This window comes from Anolis carolinensis, chromosome 2 (genome assembly GCF_035594765.1).
Source record: "Anolis carolinensis isolate JA03-04 chromosome 2, rAnoCar3.1.pri, whole genome shotgun sequence".
In the NCBI taxonomy this organism is placed as follows: domain Eukaryota; kingdom Metazoa; phylum Chordata; class Lepidosauria; order Squamata; family Dactyloidae; genus Anolis; species Anolis carolinensis.
The window spans coordinates 216170678-216187731 of record NC_085842.1 but is presented as its reverse complement, the minus strand read 5'-3'; the positions used below and the strand labels follow the sequence as shown (position 1 = coordinate 216187731).

Below are 17054 nucleotides of genomic sequence, written 5' to 3'. Positions count from 1 at the left end.
GGCTACGGGGTCATGACTCGAGGGTCTCTGAGACACTACACATGAGTTCAATGTTATACACTGTTTTGTACAATACCTGTATGAGATTCTTTGCTATTTAAACAACAGGTTGAGCCATTTAAGCTCATACTTACAGTAGAATAAAACCTGAATGCAGAGTATCTTTGATTTGAAACAGAACGCTTTGTACGTATAGACATAATATCTTTTCAATTTTTTATTTTTATCCATTCTGTGTTTAATGTATCAAGAGAACAACTTGTAAGCCACTGTATGTTCCCAATAGGTTCCACGGTATCTATGAAAGACTATACGGTTTATTGAGTACATGCTTGAATTGTTTGAACTAAATAACAAAAGTAAGTAGTATGTATTAATAGTTGTTAATTTTACTAAGCCAGAAAACACTTTGTACAATTGTATTAATGTTACCCAATACTTGCAGACCCTACCACCAGACGAAGACTATAAGTAGTCGAAACCGGTTGGGGATCAGGGGTCTACTCTTCTTTGATGAAGAAACAAGAAAATAATAACCAAGAAAGTTGATTACATTGTGAATGTAACTACCATTCATCATACTGTGAATACAACAGTTTGATTGGCTTTTGTAACCATCTATCTGAAATTTATATTCGTTTATTGTGTATAATACAATGTTTAATGCTATTAATGATTGTCAACAAACTAAACATTCTTCAGCCTAACATTAGCTTATTAAAGTCTCACTAAAGATTAACAAATTGTGTAAAGGCATTTGTATTAAAATTCCAGTCTCTGGATAGGGACAACTAATGGTTGATTTTCCTAGCTTCACAACATATGGTTTAACTAATATGTGCAACCTAGAGGAAAGTCGACTGTAATTTATAGCAATCGTTATCTCTTGATCATAAGAACCAACTCTCCATGTGCATGTCAAGGATAAGCACATACTGGTTGTTTGGGGGTGTGTCCTACCCTGGAGAAACTTGCGGAAGAGCTAAATAGAAGGCTTTTGCTTCTATGAACTCTGCAGCAAGAGACGTTGCCAGGCTCAATAGAGTGAGTGAATACAACTGGACACCTTCCTCAGGTACAACACTTGCAAAACCTCCAGATTGCAGCTGGTTTCAGTAATAGGTTTTGGGTGGCAGGCCTTGCTTGCCTCCCTCCATTGCAAATACAGTAGAGTCTCACTTATCCAAAATTCTGGATTATCCAACACATTTTTGTAGTCAATGTTTCCAATACATCGTGATATTTTGGTGCTAAATTTGTAAATACAGTAATTACTACATAGCATTACTGTGTATTGAACTACCTTTTCTGTCAAATTTGTTGTATAACATGATGTTTTGGTGCTTAATTTGTAAAATCATAACCTAATTTGATGTTTATTAAGCTTTTCCTTAATCCCTCCTTATTATCCAAGATATTTGCTTATCCAAGCTTCTGCCGTCCCGTTTAGCTTGGATAAGTGAGACTCTACTGTAATTGGATTGCTTCTTAAACAGGGCTCACAGCCTCTGCCTGAATGCCTTCAAAATAATCTTTAGAGAAGGTAAAGTGAAGTAAAGGCTTTCTGGGTTTGCCTTTGTTTCCATGCAGGCAACCAAGTTGCAAAACTATCTGCTGCATGGGAAAATTTATGGTATTCTGTGTGCTAACATTCAGTCAGTATTCATTCTAACATCCCTGCTCTCCCAACCCCTGTTCTTCAGAATGTAAAGCCTACCATGCTGTACAAAACTATCATTTCCCCAATATTACTGTGGCATGGGGATGGTTAAAGAAAGCTGGTAAATATCCTTTCAGGAATGATGAAAAACTGCAAAACAGATATAAAGCTCCCAACCTTCTCTAAGCAGCAGGTAAGATCCGGAATTGAAATCTCTGCTGCCAGGGGATTTCAACATCATGCTTAGACTGCCCTGTCAGGATGTGGCTCAGGATTTCATTGCCTCTATGACAACTCTGGTCTCTCCTAACTGATATCTGGTAATATTCATGCTGCTGGTAAAACTCTAGATCATATTTTCAGTGGTGGATAGGATTATAGTTATAGTAATTATGATGTGGTGAAACTCTCAGCAGTTCTGTTGTCATGGACAGATCATTGCCTAGTTCACGTTCAGACTCACTGGTACTTGGAATGTCTTCAGGAGTGGTCCACCTAGGGAACCTGATGGATCCAGATGGGTTCCTGCGGGCTGTTGGAAATTTTTCTATAATGTTGGCAGGCAATTCTGTTGAAGCTCTGGGTGAGCTCTGGAATGGGAAAACACCTGGGGCAATGGACAAAATTGCCCCTGAGCATCTCCTCTTGTGAGTTGGCAAACAAGATGGAGACAAAGGAGAGTTTTAAAAAAAACACTGGCTAAAGTGTTTAGTGAAGTGAGATATTTATGTTGGCTGTTATTGTTTTATGTTATTGTTTCTTCAATTTTTGTATTTGGCGTATTTGCACCTTTGAGTGGTTTGTGAGCCACTCTGAGTACCTCTGGGAGATGGTGGCAGGGTATAAATAAAGTTTATTTATCTACTTATTTAAGTTTATTTGAAGGCCTGCTCAGTGGCAGTGTGAGCAGCAAAGAAATCATATTTTGCTGCCACCATGGCATCTGTAAGAAGCAGCCTCACAAAGTTATTTTGAGTGATCAGAGAACTATTACAAACTGGCCTCAAATAGAAAATGTTGATCACTCGACAGCCCACTCTGAAGAATTTGCATGGCACTTTGCAGATAAAGAATCTCAGATCCTCTGTGGCTTGGATGCTGTAGCTGATACAATTCCAGTGGATGTAACTATGGTTCATGTTTGCTCAAAGTTATTGGATACTCTTCAATTTGTGGAGCCTGAAGATGTGGACAGAATTCTGATTAAGAACCACTACATGTGTTGGAAATCCTTGCTCTTTCTGCCTTACCAACAGACCAGAGAGGGAATGACCGTCTGAGTGAAGCTCCGAGTGAAGCATATTGTCAATGCCTCCTTAGAATAAAGCAAAATTCAACTTGCCTAAAGGAGGCAGTTGTGAAACCTATTTTGAAAAAGCCATCACGGAACCCATCTATAATGAGTAATTATTAGTCATGTGCACTCACGGCAAACCTTGATCCAAGAAACACAAATCAAACGGATGAGACAAATTTGGACCCATGTCTAGTAATTATTCATCACTGCTTTGCTTTCCATTTTTGGAAAAGCAATTGGAGCATGTAGTAGCCTCCCAATTCCAGAAGTTTTTAGATTAAATTGATTATCTAGATCCATTTCAATCTGGTTTCAGACATGGGTATAGAACTGGACAGGGTGAGTATGTCCCTGTTAATGCTCCGGATCTCTCAGTGTCTTTCAGTACAGTCGATCATGGTATCCTTCTGAGCCAACAAACAGAGATGGGACTTGGAGACTTCATGACAGCTGTATAATGCAGTTTCATAATGCAGTTTAGCTGCATTGAACTAGATTATATGAGTCTAACTGGATTATGTGGAGGTGTAGATGGGGCCTGCTTTACAGTGGTTCTGTTCAGAAAGCACTTCCTGGAAGAGTGAATTTAGAAGGGAATGCTGGAGGATTCCTGTTCAGTCTTCTGACTGTTGGTTTGTAGAGTCCCTTGGGGCTCTGTTTTGTCCCCCATGCTACTTAACATACAGTAGAGTCTCACTTATCCAACACTCGCTTATCCAACATTCTCGATTATTATACAGCATTTTTGTAGTCAATGTTTTCAATACATCATGATATTTTGGTGCTAAATTCGTAAATACAGTAATTACTACATAGCATTATTGTGTATTGAACTACTTTTTCTGTCAAATTTGTTGTATAACATGATGTTTTGGTGCTTAATTTGTAAAATCATAACCTAATTTAATGTTTAATAGGCTTTTCCTTAATCTTATTATCCAACATATTCACTTATCCAACATTCTGCCAGCCCGTTTACGTTGGATAAGCGAGACTCTACTGTATACATGAAACTGTAAGGAGAGGTCATCCAAATTTTTGCAGATTACACTATACTATTCCTTTCCTTAAACCAGTGTCTGTCATAAGTAACAGACTAGAGGATAAACAAATTGAAACCAAATCCCGACAAGGCTGCAATGCTTCTAGTCAGTTGGAGGACAGATCAGGGACTAGGAATTGTGTTGTATGGGGCTACACTCCCTCGAAAGACACAGGACCACAGTTTGGGTGAACTCCTGGATTCAGCATTGAAGCTGGAATCCCAGGTTTCTGTGGTAGCCAGGAATGCCTTTGCAGATTTAAAGCTTGTGTGCCAATTGCACCCTTTTCTTTAGATCAGTGCTTCTCAACCTGTGGGTCCCCAGATGTTTTGGCCTTCAGCTCCCAGAAATCCTAACAGCTGGTAAATTGGCTGGGGTTTCTGGGAGTTATAGGCCAAAATACCTGGGGACCCACAGGTTGAGAACCACTGCTTTAGATGCTGGATCTGGCCATAATGATACACACCTTAGTTACATCCTGTTCGGATGACTGTAGTGTGCTGTACTTGGGGCTGCCTTTGAAGAGTGTTTATAAATTTCAGCTGGTCCAGACAGCTGCTGCCAGATTGTTAACTGTAGCTGGCTTACAGGTATTATTCAACTCTCTTCTTTAAACAGCTCCATTGTTGTTGGGTACAATTCAAAGTGTTGGTTATGATCTATAAAATCCTATATGGCTCAGGCCCAAGCTATTTGGCAAATCATGTGAAGTGATACTATTTTTATAACTATACTGTTTAAAAAAATCTGGAGGACATTTCTTTTTTAAAGACATAGATGTACCAAATGCAGAGCCGGCCCTAGGTATTTTTCAAGTGTAGGTGAACAGAATTTTGGCGCCCCTCCAGCCCCAAACCAATCACTGAAAAATAAAAGCGTTGGATAAGTGAAAATGTTTGATAATAAGGAGGGATTAAGGAAAAGCCTATTAAACATCAAATTAAGATTTTACAAATTAAGCACTAAAACATCATGTTTTACAACAAATCAACAGAAAAAGCAGTTCAATATCTTGCGGAGGCAGGCCGCATTAGACAGGAATTGCCTCGATGGCGCCCCCAACAAGATGGCCTAGTTGGCCTGGTGGTTGAACCGCCTTTGACCAAATGCTATTATTTTGTATTATAAGTACAGTTATACCTCAATTAGTGAAATAGATGCATTCCAGGGTATTACTTTTTTAACAGAAAATTTGATACCAGAGGTTTAAAAAAATAGGAAAAAGGCTGCTAGGTTCATACACCAAAAAAGAACAGTTTTTCTGTGTATCTCTGATGTCTTCCAGGAAAAAAAAAACAGGCTGGATGGCCATCTGTTGGGGGGCTTTGAATGCGATTTTCCTGCTTCTTGGCAGGGAGTTGGACTGGATGGCCCACAAAGTCTCTTCCAATTCTATGATTCTAGTTCAACATGTTTTGAGCATGTTGTTCAAAACCTAACATATGCCCATGTGAAACCAGCATAGGTAAGACTTGCACAAGCAAACAATATATTTGAACCTTTCAAGTATGATTTTTTTTTCTTTTCACCAGCCTCTACTTTTCTCATGGATTCAGTTTTCGTAGCCAGATTTGCAGATCTTTTAAAACCATGCTGGTTGTAGCTGGTGAGGCATGCTAATGTGCTTGCTTTCCCTTTCTTTCCCTTTTTGGCTGTTCATACAGGCTCAGCAAGGGATTCGGTTGCTGTTTATCTTGTCCATTGTAGAAAGGCATACATAGCTAATTGTAAGATCAGCAAAAGAATTCCTTTTATTCTTTGCTCCAGCTTAATTTCAGAGATGCTGAAATTATACGTGGAATCAGGTCTTGAATGACTGTGCTTTTCCTTCCCACCATTGCTCTCCTCCCAGCACTGATGCTGTTTAAAAAGCCTCCTGCTAGAGGAATTAGAGGAAAAGAAGATAATTAGTGGGTACAAAAAAAAGACTTTGTAAAAAGAATCCTTTTTGTCAGAGGAACTCCCTGCCCCGGGAAGCCAATTGTTCTCTTAGAATCATAGAATCGTAGAATTAGAAGAGACCTCATGGGCCATCCAGTCCAACCCCCTGCAAGAAGCAGGAAAATCTCATTGAAAGCACCCCCGACAGATGGCCATCCAGCCTCTGCTTAAAAGCCTTCAAAGAAGGAGCCTCCACCACAGTCCGAGGAGAGAGTTTCACTGCCGAACAGCCCTCACAGTGAGGAAGTTCTTCCTGATGTTCAGGTGGAATCTCCTTTCCTATAGTTTGAAGCCATTGTTCCGCGTCTTAGTCTCCAGGGCAGCAGAAAACAAGCTTGCTCCCTCCTCCCTATGACTTCCCCTCACATATTTGTACATGGCTATCATGTCTCCTCTTAGCCTTCTCTTCTCCAGGCTAAACATGCCCAGCTCTTTAAGCCGCTCCTCAGAGAGTTTGTTCTCCAGACCCTTGATCATTTTAGTTGCCCTCCTCTGGATGCTTTCCAGCTTGTCAACATCTCCCTTCAACTGTGGTGCCCAGCCCTGCTGTCCTTCCAGCAGCAGATTAAGGATCTCATCACATTTAAGTTTTTTAGTGGCCTAGGATGCTAAAAGGACAGCAACAGATGGGCATGTTTCCCATCACATGATGTCACTGGACTTCCTGTTGAAACCCCACCACCAGCTTGAGTGGAAGTGTCCTAGGATACTCGTGCTTGTGTTGGCTCCACTTCCCTAGTGTGATGTGGAAAGTGTCACATCTTATGACCCACTTCCTCCATTTTGCCACAGAATCTGGCAAAATGTCATGGGAGAGGGATGTGATGAGATTGTAAAACTTTTTCAATCAGGCAAGCTTTTTAAAGCAGAAAGTTTTTAAGACCAAACTAGGAGGTGCTGTGTTTTTTGTTGTTTTTTTTTTCTTTTTTATAATATCATTTTTATTGTGCAGTTTATAAGCAACTTGACATAATTCTTATTACAATTAACATTGTCTTTTCTTGATACAATAAAAACACATAAACACATAAACAATTGTCATAAGTGGTGTCGGGGGAAGGGGGTATATTCTCACTTCGGAGGTGCTGTGTTTATGTATTTTAATAGATTTGTTAAATAGTTTTATTGGTTTTAACTATGTATTTTTAATATTTCTATATTTAATTCTATTTTTATGTTTTATTTTTTTTAGGTTTTAAATTATACTGTATTGCTTTTATTGTTAGTTGCTTTGGGAGAGATAAAATGGGGTAGAAATAATAATATTTTTTTATCATATCAGAAGCAAATTGAGGATACAGTTATAGTGTATTTAAAAACACAAAGTTAAAAATTTGGAGTTATGCTAGATTTTCTTTGACCAGAAGCTGGCCACTTGGAGTACCTCTGGTGTCACTGTGAGGTCCTCCATTGTGCATATGGCCGAGCTCAGATTGTATTGTAGTAAGTGGTCTGTGGTTTGCTCTTCTCCACACTTGCATGTTGTGGACTCCACTTTGTAGCTCCATTTCCTAAGACTGGCTCTGCATCTCATGGTGTCAGAGCACAGTCTGTTCAGTGCCTTCCAAGTCACCCAGTCTTCTGTGTGCCCAGGAGGGAGTTTCTCATCTGGCATCAGCCATGGATTGTGGTTCCAGGTTTTAGCCTGCCACTTTTGGACTCTTGCTTGCTGAGGTGTTCCTGATAGTATCTCTGTGGGTCTTAGGAAGCTATTTCTTGATTTAAAGTGTTTACATGCTGGTTGATATCCGAACAGAGGATGGGCCAGAGATGTCAATGCCTTGGTCCTTTCATTACCCCACAGGATAGCAACACATCCCGGCATCCCCTGGGCAACATCTTTGTAGACAGCTGATTCTTTTAAACCAGAAGTGACTTGCATTATTACTATTGTTGTTGTTGTTATTTATTAGCTAAGGTATGTCTGTATTTTCAAGTGAATTTTGCCAATAATAATAATAATAATAATAATAATAATAATAATAATAATAATAATAATAATAATATAGTATTGAAAGATTGTGCACTTGTCATATACATTTAAAATAAGAGGTATAATGTGATTTGCTTTCTAGAGTTGCTAGGGAGAAAGTTAAAATGTGAAAACTGAAACTCATGTTGGACACTTTTCTGAACAAAATTGACAGCAAAAGCAAATTAGAGACATTGATCGCCAGATGTGGATACCAGAAAACTGGGGCAGTAAGGCATGATAGGGTTGGCTAAAGCCCATTGTGGCTAGCAGGCAACACACAGAATCATAGAATCATAGAGTTAGAAGAGACTTCATGTGCCATCCAGTCCCATCCCCTGCCAAGAAGGAAAATCACATTCAAAGCACCCCCGACAGATGTCTATCCAGCTTCTGCTTAAAAGCCTCCAAAGAAGGAGCCTCGACAACACTCTGGGGCAGAGAGTTCCACTGCCGAACAGCTCTCACAGTGAGGAAGTTCTTCCTAATGTTCAGGTGGAATCTCCTTTCCTATTGTTTGAAGCTGTTGTTCTGCATCCTAGTTTCCAGGGCAGCAGAAAACAAGATTGCTCTCTCCTCCCTATGACTTCCTCTCACATATTTATACATGGCTATCATGTCTCCTCTCAGCCTTCTCTTTTGCAGGCTAAACATGCCCAGCTCTTTCATCCACTCCTCATAGGGCTTGTTCTCCAGACCCTTGATCATTTTAGTCACCCTCCTCTGGACACCTTCCAGCTTGTCAACATCTCCCATCAATTGCGGTGCTCAGAATTGGACACAGTATTCCAGGTGTGGTCTGACCAAGGCGGAATAGAGGGGTAGCATGACTTCCCTGGATCTAGAGACACTATACTCCTATTTATGCAGGCCAAAATCCCATTGGCTTTTTTAGCTGCCGCATCACACTGTTGGCTCATGTTTAACTTGTTGTCCACAAGGACTCCCAAGACCTTTTTTTACATGTACTGCTGTCAAGCCAAGCACCCCCCCCCCCCAATTCTGTATCTTTGCATTCCATTTTTTCTGCCTAAGTGGAGTATCTTACATTTGTCCCTGTTGAACTTCATTTTGTTAGTTTCGGCCCATCTCTCCAATTTGTTAAGATCATTTTGTATTCTGCTCCTGTGTTCTGGAGTATTGGCTACCCCTCCCAATTTCGTGTCATCTGCAAACTTGATGATCATGCCTTCTAGCCCTTTATCTAAGTCATTAATAAAGATGTTGAACAGAACCGAACCCAGGACAGAACTCTGCGGCACTCCACTTGTCTCTTCTTTCCAGGATGAAAAAGAAACATTGGTGAGCACCCTTTGGGTTTGTCCGCTTAACAAATTACAGATCCGCCTAACTATAGTTTTGCCTAGCCTACATTTGACTAGTTTGTTTGCCAGAAGGTTGTGGGAAACCTTGTCAAAGGCCTTACTGAAATCCAGATACTCTACTCCTTGGCATTCCCTGCATCGACCCAGCTTGTAACTTTATATATAAAAAAAGAGAGATCAGATTAGTCTGGCATGACTTGTTTTTGATAAATCCATGTTAACTATTAGTGATGACCACATTCCTTTCTAAGTATATGCAGACCAGTTCCTTAATGATCTTTTCCAGAATCTTGCCTGGTCTCGACGTGAGGCTGACCAGTCAGTAATTGTTTGGGTCGTCTTTTTTACCCTTCTTGAAGATTGGGACCACATTTGCCTTCCTCCAATCTACTGGAACTTCTCCCATTCTCCAAGAACTCTCAAAGATGATTGCCAGTGGTTTCAGAATGATTTCCACTAGATCCTTCAACACTCTTGGATGTAGTTGATCTGGGGACTTGAATTTGTTTAGAGTGGTATTCCTGGATGACTTGTGATCCTGGAAGCGGTATCACAAGAATTTCTTTATCCTCACATCATATGCAATAAGTACAGTAGAGTCTCACTTGTCCAACATAAATGGGCCGGCAGAACGTTGGATAAGCGAATATGTTGGATAATAAGGAGAGATTAAGGAGAAGCCTATTAAACATCAAATTAGGTTATGATTTTACAAATTAAGTACCAAAACATCATGTTATACAACAAATTTGGCAGGAAAGTAGTTCAATATGCAGTAATGCTACCCTGTTTCCCCTAAAATAAGACATCCCCAGAAAATAAGACCTAGTAGAGGTTTTGCTGAATTGCTAAATATAAGGCCTCCCCCAAAAGTAAGACCTAGCAAAGTTTTTTTTGGAAGCATGCCCAATGAACAGAACACCAGAGCATGCAGGATCGGTAAATGTACATACCATAGAGTGTTGTACATGGAAATATTGGTAGTGATAAGAAATTCTTGATAGGATTCACGGTTTGTCTGGTTATGCTGGTTTGTGATGACAACTACTGCACAGTATATAATAAATGTTCATTTTTTGTTCAACAATGAATGTGAATTTTTCTACATGGAAAAATAAGACATCCCCTGAAAATAAGACCTAGCACATCTTTGGGAGCAAAACTAAATATAAGACACTGTCCTATTTTTGTGGAAACACGGTGTGTAGTAATTACTGTATTTACAAATTTAGCACCAAAATATCATGATGTATTGAAAACATTGACTACAAAAATGTGTTGGATAATCCAGAACGTTGGATAAGCGAATGTTGGATAAGTGAGACTCTACTGTAATAGCATTTCTGTGATGCTTTCTCCATGGCAAGTGCCTTTTAAAAGGGGATACTTTGTGGCAGGGAAGAAAGGAAAACAAGACAACCTTCTCACTTCGAGTTGTGTTCCCTTTGGAATTTCCTCCCCATAAGATTCGAACATTACTCAAGAACATCGGAAGAAATATGAACAGACATGTCAGGAATTAAATCAGTTGACAGAAGAAGGATTAAGCACCTGCCTTCTCTGCTGCAAAACCTCCATCCCAAGAATGTCTTGAAATGAAAGAAACCCATTCAGTGAATATTACAGTGTAACATGTAGTTTGACCCTCAAGCCCTCCCGCCCCAATCTTCTACCATGGAGTGGTTATTGATTTATCGTGTCAGAAGTGAACTGAGGGTACAAGTTGTAATGTATTTGAAAACGCAAACAAAGTTTACAAAATCTTGTCATGATACTAAATGTTCTTTGACCGAAGCTGGCCACTTGGAGTGCCTCTGTTGTCGCTGTGAGAAGGTCCTCGATTGTGCATGTGGCAGGGCTCAGGCTGCATTGTAGTAGGTGGTCTGTGGTTTGCTCTTCTCCACACTCGCATGTTGTGGACTCCACTTTGTAGCCCCAACCAGAAGCAACTTGCAGCACGGAGTGGTATATTTTCTATTTTCAAAAGAAAATGTGAGAATGTCATTAGCAGAAACACGTAAAAAATTCCATTGCTTCTAGGGAAGGTGGGAAAAGAAGCAGCAATGGAATCCGGGGCTCATGTTATTTCTATCTTCATTAGCAGAAGCCTCAGGGCCTCACTATAGCAGGTTGAAACAGGTGATGTGCAGAAAATATATCAAGGACGGACCAGAACAGACTTTTGAAGTTATGGTGAGATGGGCAGGAAGGAACACCATCAGTGGAACAGTGACTGAAAAAAAATAGTGTAAGCCATGGGATATCTAGGTACAAATGTCAAAGATCTGTAACTCAAAAGATAGGACAGAACGCCTGGGAAGGAAGGAAGGAAGGAAGGAAGGAAGGAAGGAAGGAAGGAAGGAAGGAAGGAAGGAAGGAAGGAAGGAAGGAAGGAAGGAAGAAAGGAAAGGGAGGAAGGAAGGAAGGAAGGAAGGAAGGAAGGAAGGAAGGAAGGAAGGAAGGAAGGAAGGAAGGAAGGAAGGAAAGAAAGAGAAGAAGGAAGGAAAGAGAGGAAGGGAAGGGAAAAAGCGATTGCAGACTCCCAACGATAGAAATGTAGTTACTTTGTCAAAAGACAATGAACATAGTCATTCCATTCTAGGGATGTGTGAAGTGTATATTCTAGTGTTAGAGGAAGAGGGTGGGTGGAGTAGCTACGAAGTTCTGTTTTCTTGAAGGATGTTATTTTGACCATCCTCTCTGCCACTCCTCTTTAGTGCCTTCAGTCAGGCTGGAAGAAAAGGCTTTGTCTTTGATCTGAAACTATATTATTCTCTGCTTGAGAAGAAGGTGGACGGGAGAAAGAACCAGCAAGAAGAGAAGTTTTACAAAGAAGTCCACAGTGAAACTATGAGGACTCCACCACAGGTTGTATAAAGCCCAAGCCTAATGCTGCAGTGTGTGTGTCTGTCTTTCTGTCTCTCCCTCTGTATGCTTCTTAGCTCACATAAATTCCTCTGCTGTTTTATGCATTCTCTCAGCTATTGCATATCTTTGTGTTTCAAGAAAACTTTTGAAGAACCTTTGCCGGCCTTTTGACACAAACATTTTATGTTATCACTGTCCAAATGCCTCTCTGTTTTCGTTGCCTAATTCTTTTTTAGGGCATACAAATGAGTACTTAATATGACAGTGTTATTGAACATGTTAGAATGATTTGCAGCCATCTCATAGGTTATAAGGAAAATATTCTAATATGTAAACTCTATAAGCTCTGTAAGCTCTAGTTAGTTGGCAGCACCTCACTTTTTCAGATTTTAATCATAATCGTCATCATAGTTTTATTTCTTACCTGCCTCTCCTCATGACTCGAGGATGGTTACAACATCACTAAAACACACAATCATCTAAAAACATTTTGTAAAACATTAATATTAAAACATATTTCTACGAAATACTTATTAAAATACACATTAAGCATTTGGTATTATTATTATAAGAGGTTCACTTCTATTAGAGTTTACTTCCATTAGAGTGAGAGGGTGACAGTGTTTGCTCTTTTTCTGTGAATTTGCAAAATTTTGATGCAGATTATTAAAACTGAACTTAATAGAATTTATTTCTGGGTATGCAAACAAGGGATTGTAATGAAAGGCAATTACATTTACATACTGGAGCCCCCGATGGCACAATGCGTTAAACTCTTATGCTAGCTGGACTGCTGACCTGAAGGTTGCTGGATCAAATCCGAGGAGAGCATAGATGAGCTCCCTCTGTCAGCTCCAGATTCCCCATGCAGGGACCTGAGAGAAGCCTCCCACAAGGATGGCAAAACATCAAAAACATCCTGGCATCCCCTAGGCAACATCCTTGCAGATGGCCAATTCTTTTATACCAGAAGTGACTTGCAGTTTCTCAAATCACTCCTGACATGAACAAAATTGCATACTTTTAATTTTGTTTTTAGGAGAGTTTTCTAGTTTGATTTGCATATTTTATTTATTTATTTCCAGCATTTATACCCTGCCCTTCTCACCCGGGGGGACTCAGGGCAGCTTACAACAGTTGACAACATTTAATGCCAAGAACATAATAATAAAACAAAAACAGTACATATCATCAATTAAAACTATAAAATACATCATTAAATCCATTATAACAATTAAAACATATGTAAATTAGATCCATTTGTCTAAAAACCTCATGCTTCAGCCTTCAATCGGACCATGTCGACGTTATCATATTACAGTAGAGTCTCACTTATCCAACGTTCTGGATTATCCAACACATTTTTGTAGTCAATGTTTTCAATATAACGTGATATTTTGGTGCTAAATTCTTAAATACAGTAATTACAACATAACATTACTGCGTATTGAACTACTTTTTCTGTCAAATTCGTTGTATAACATGATGTTTTGGTGCTTAATTTGTAAAATTATAACCTATTTTGATGTTTAATAGGCTTTTTCTTAATCTCTCCTTATTATCCAACATATTCGCTTATCTAACCTTCTGCCGGCCCATTTATGTTGGATAAGTGAGACTCTACTGTACTCGTTAAAAGCTTGTGCATACAGCCATGTTTTCACAGTCTTTCTGAAAGCCAGAAGAGTTGGGGCAGAACTCATACACTTCCATTGTCCCTGTTCACTTTGTTTTGGGCTTCCAGTTTCACACAGAATGTTGCATCTGTTTGCCAGAGAGAAGTGAAAGCAAAAGTTAGAGTGAGCACATGCATTAGTAAGTTTCATGCCCAGCCTATGGTCCCAGAGTCCTTCATAGTGAATATATTCTAGGACATGGTAGATATATTTTGTCACTGCACATGTACCTGCATATACATGGCAAAAATTACATATATATTCCAGGATAGTGTGCCCATTCATCCATCCTCTTCCCGAGCAAGGGGGGAAGATGGCCCCCCTTGGCCAACGGGACCCTGTGTTTAAACACACCTAAGCACAATGCTAAATCCGGCACTTGCTATCTGGATTGAGGTAGCATCAGGAGGCAGGGGATAGAACTGTATGCAGCAAGTGTTTCTATTTTTAAAAACGTTTAGTGCTATTTGCTGGTGTGTGTGTTTAAATTAACAAGGTTGATCTAATTTATTATTTTTTAAAGAAAGAGTGGTGTCGATCTCATGGCTGGGCTCAGCTAGGGAGTGCGTGGCAGTCCTAAGGATAAGGGAATCAAAAAAGTGGTGCTTGGCCAGGAAGATATTTTTTCTCCCTGTCTTTGGGATTGCCATCTGCTCCCCAGCCAAGTCCAGCCATGAACTCAGTGATGAGAGAATAGATCATTCCCTGCACCATCAATAAGAAAACAATTACATGTTTCGAAATTCTTTCTCCTTGGGGTTTGTGGTTTCTTTCTCCTCGGGGCCAGTGCTGCTATCGCCAAGTACCTTCCTGGCAGAGCCCTTCTGGCAAAGTTGTTTGCTATGAAGCCAAATGGTCAAAGGTTTTGACCACAAAAAAGCACCCAGCCCTGTGATCAACAATGAGTTGGAAGCTTGATTGATTTCTAACCATTTATTTCATGGTGTGTGTGTGTGTGTGCCTGAGGAAATTTGAATTTGGGCAAGGGCAAGGTGTGGCTAAGGATACAATTCAAGCATTCCCTAATGGAACAAATTAGCCAAGTATTATATGAGGATCATAGTTCCAGGAGCAAATTTTGCTTACTGGTAATATGGCTGTGTAGCTTTAATTTTACATTTAATCCATATAATTATTTGGTTTAATTGTTTCTCTTTTGTACTCAACTTTAAACATATTTTATTGTTGTTTTTACAATGTCTTTCCATGCTTTTAACTACAGTAGAGTCTCACTTATCCAACATTCACTTATCCAACATTCTGGATTATCCAATGCATTTTTGTAGTCAATGTTTTCAATACATCATGATATTTTGGTGCTAAATTCATAAATACAGTAATTACTGCGTAGCATTACTGCATATTGAACTACTTTTTCTGTCAAATTTGTTGTATAACATGATGTTTTGGTGCTTAATTTGTAAAATCATAACCTAATTTGATGTTTAATAGGCTTCTCCTTAGTCTCTCCTCATTATCCAACATATTCACTTATCCAATGTTCTGCCAGCCCGTTTATGTTGGATAAGTGAGACTCTACTGTGTATATCCTTTTGTACCATCCTAAACATGGTGCATGTTTATGTTTCCCAAAATAGTGTTTCCCAATATAGTGTGTAAGATGTATATAACTATTGTGTTGCCTTATGGTCTGTTGATTGTAATAAAGGCATCACTGATTGATTGAATACATTTTCACCCTGGTCTGTTATGAGTTATTATGTCTGGATTGTCATCTGTTGGGGGTGCTTTGACTGTGCTTTTCCTGTTTGGCAGAAGAGGATTAGACTGGATGGCCCCAGTGATCTTCCAGTGAAATAGTACTGTTAAGTTTATGTTGATTAAAATTTCATAAAAATCAGTGGATGTACAAATATTTCTGAAACTTGGAGGGAATGATGCCCTGGGTATGTTATATCAGTGAAAATAGAAATTCAAGGAGATAGCTCCTGTCATTTTTTAAAAAAAAAATTGTTCATAAAAACTTTAAAGATGTCCCAAAAATCAATTGATGTGTGAAGCAATAAAAAACCTGAGGGGTGGGGATAACAGTGGTAAATGTGTTCTACCATTGTAACAAGTTTCATTCTGATAGCTCTAATATGAGAAGGAAAGAAGCTTCAGAAGCTTCCCTCCTTGTGCAATTACATAACGAAAAAGTAACGAAAATTTTGTTACTTCAATATAGTTATGATATGGACCCCTTACAATATTTTAGAAACACTTTAAAACTCCCTCCCAATTTAGTTTCAATGAGTATTGAAACATTTTTTTTCATTGACTGCACAGGCCTATTAAAAATGTTTTGCAATAAACCTTAATGTGTGAGAATATGTGGTATTAAGATTAGTTCCAGAACATATTGTGATTTCTTGTGTGGATTATTCACAAACTGAAACTGCATGAATTGGACATTTTATTTAATGTGCAGTTTAGCAAAGAGAACAGGAATATTCTGAGGAGAGGAGAAAGAAAGAAAAATATATGTACTCCCTGCTTCTCTGGAATTCTTTTCCCTGAATATCTGCCAAAGCCGATGTCAGTGTGATTTCAGAAGCAGCAAAAGACTTTTCTTTCAAATATACATTTGTTGAGCAGGGAGAGGATGGAGATTAGGCAAGGCTTAATCAATGTAACTGAAATGTTGTTGTTAGTGGCCCAGGCCCTTAGAATAGGTGAAGTGGAAAACCAGTTAGTCTCTTGGTCTTCAATCTTCCCTACCTGCAAATATATTAGCATGGGATTCTCACCTTAATGTGCTTTGGAATGAGATTATTTTTTTATCCATATAGCCATTTATTTCTCAATTGCATTTTACAAAAGATGCTGAAAATGGCACCTATAAAATCAATATAGATATGCTCCCACTTGTCGGAGATTCAGTGGAAAAGGAGAATCTCTTAGCTCCCTTCAGTATTGAATGAGATTTCAATGCATATTGTGGGCCATAGATACATACTTGTTTCTTGGATTGACTCCAGACCCAGAATATGCAGCAGCTTAGCTCATCATGCTTCAATTGATCAATGCCAAACAACAAAACAGGGGCTCACAGCTGCCCACTTGTGTTTTATAACTTTGGCACAACAATGCTTATACATAGATACTAGGGGTGTGCATAATTTTGTTTTTCATTCATTTTTCATATCAAATTCGTTAGATTTATGCATACGAATCAATATTAGAAACATGTAGGAAAGGTTGGGGGGGATTTAAGAATCAAAACACTTACCAACCGTTTTTGTTAAGACTCTGTAACATTCAGATGCCTC

At 39.1% G+C, this 17054-nt stretch overlaps 1 protein-coding gene across 5 annotated transcripts in view; it reads left to right on the top strand.

The window, feature by feature from the left end:
• Positions 1 to 984: 984 nt before the first annotated feature.
• The window catches only part of kel (Kell metallo-endopeptidase (Kell blood group)), a 64609-nt gene continuing 48539 nt past the window's right edge, over positions 985 to 17054 (top strand). The window contains exons 1-2 of one of the 5 annotated variants that reach the window (XM_062971739.1): positions 985 to 1075; positions 11956 to 12106. In XM_062971739.1, the coding sequence (XP_062827809.1) occupies positions 12089 to 12106 (18 nt within the window). In that variant the 5' untranslated portion in view covers positions 985 to 1075; positions 11956 to 12088. Of the gene's footprint in view, positions 1076 to 11401; positions 11487 to 11710; positions 12107 to 17054 lie in introns of those variants that run through there. The other 4 variants (XM_062971737.1, XM_062971741.1, XM_062971736.1 and 1 more) reach the window with 4 other exon arrangements.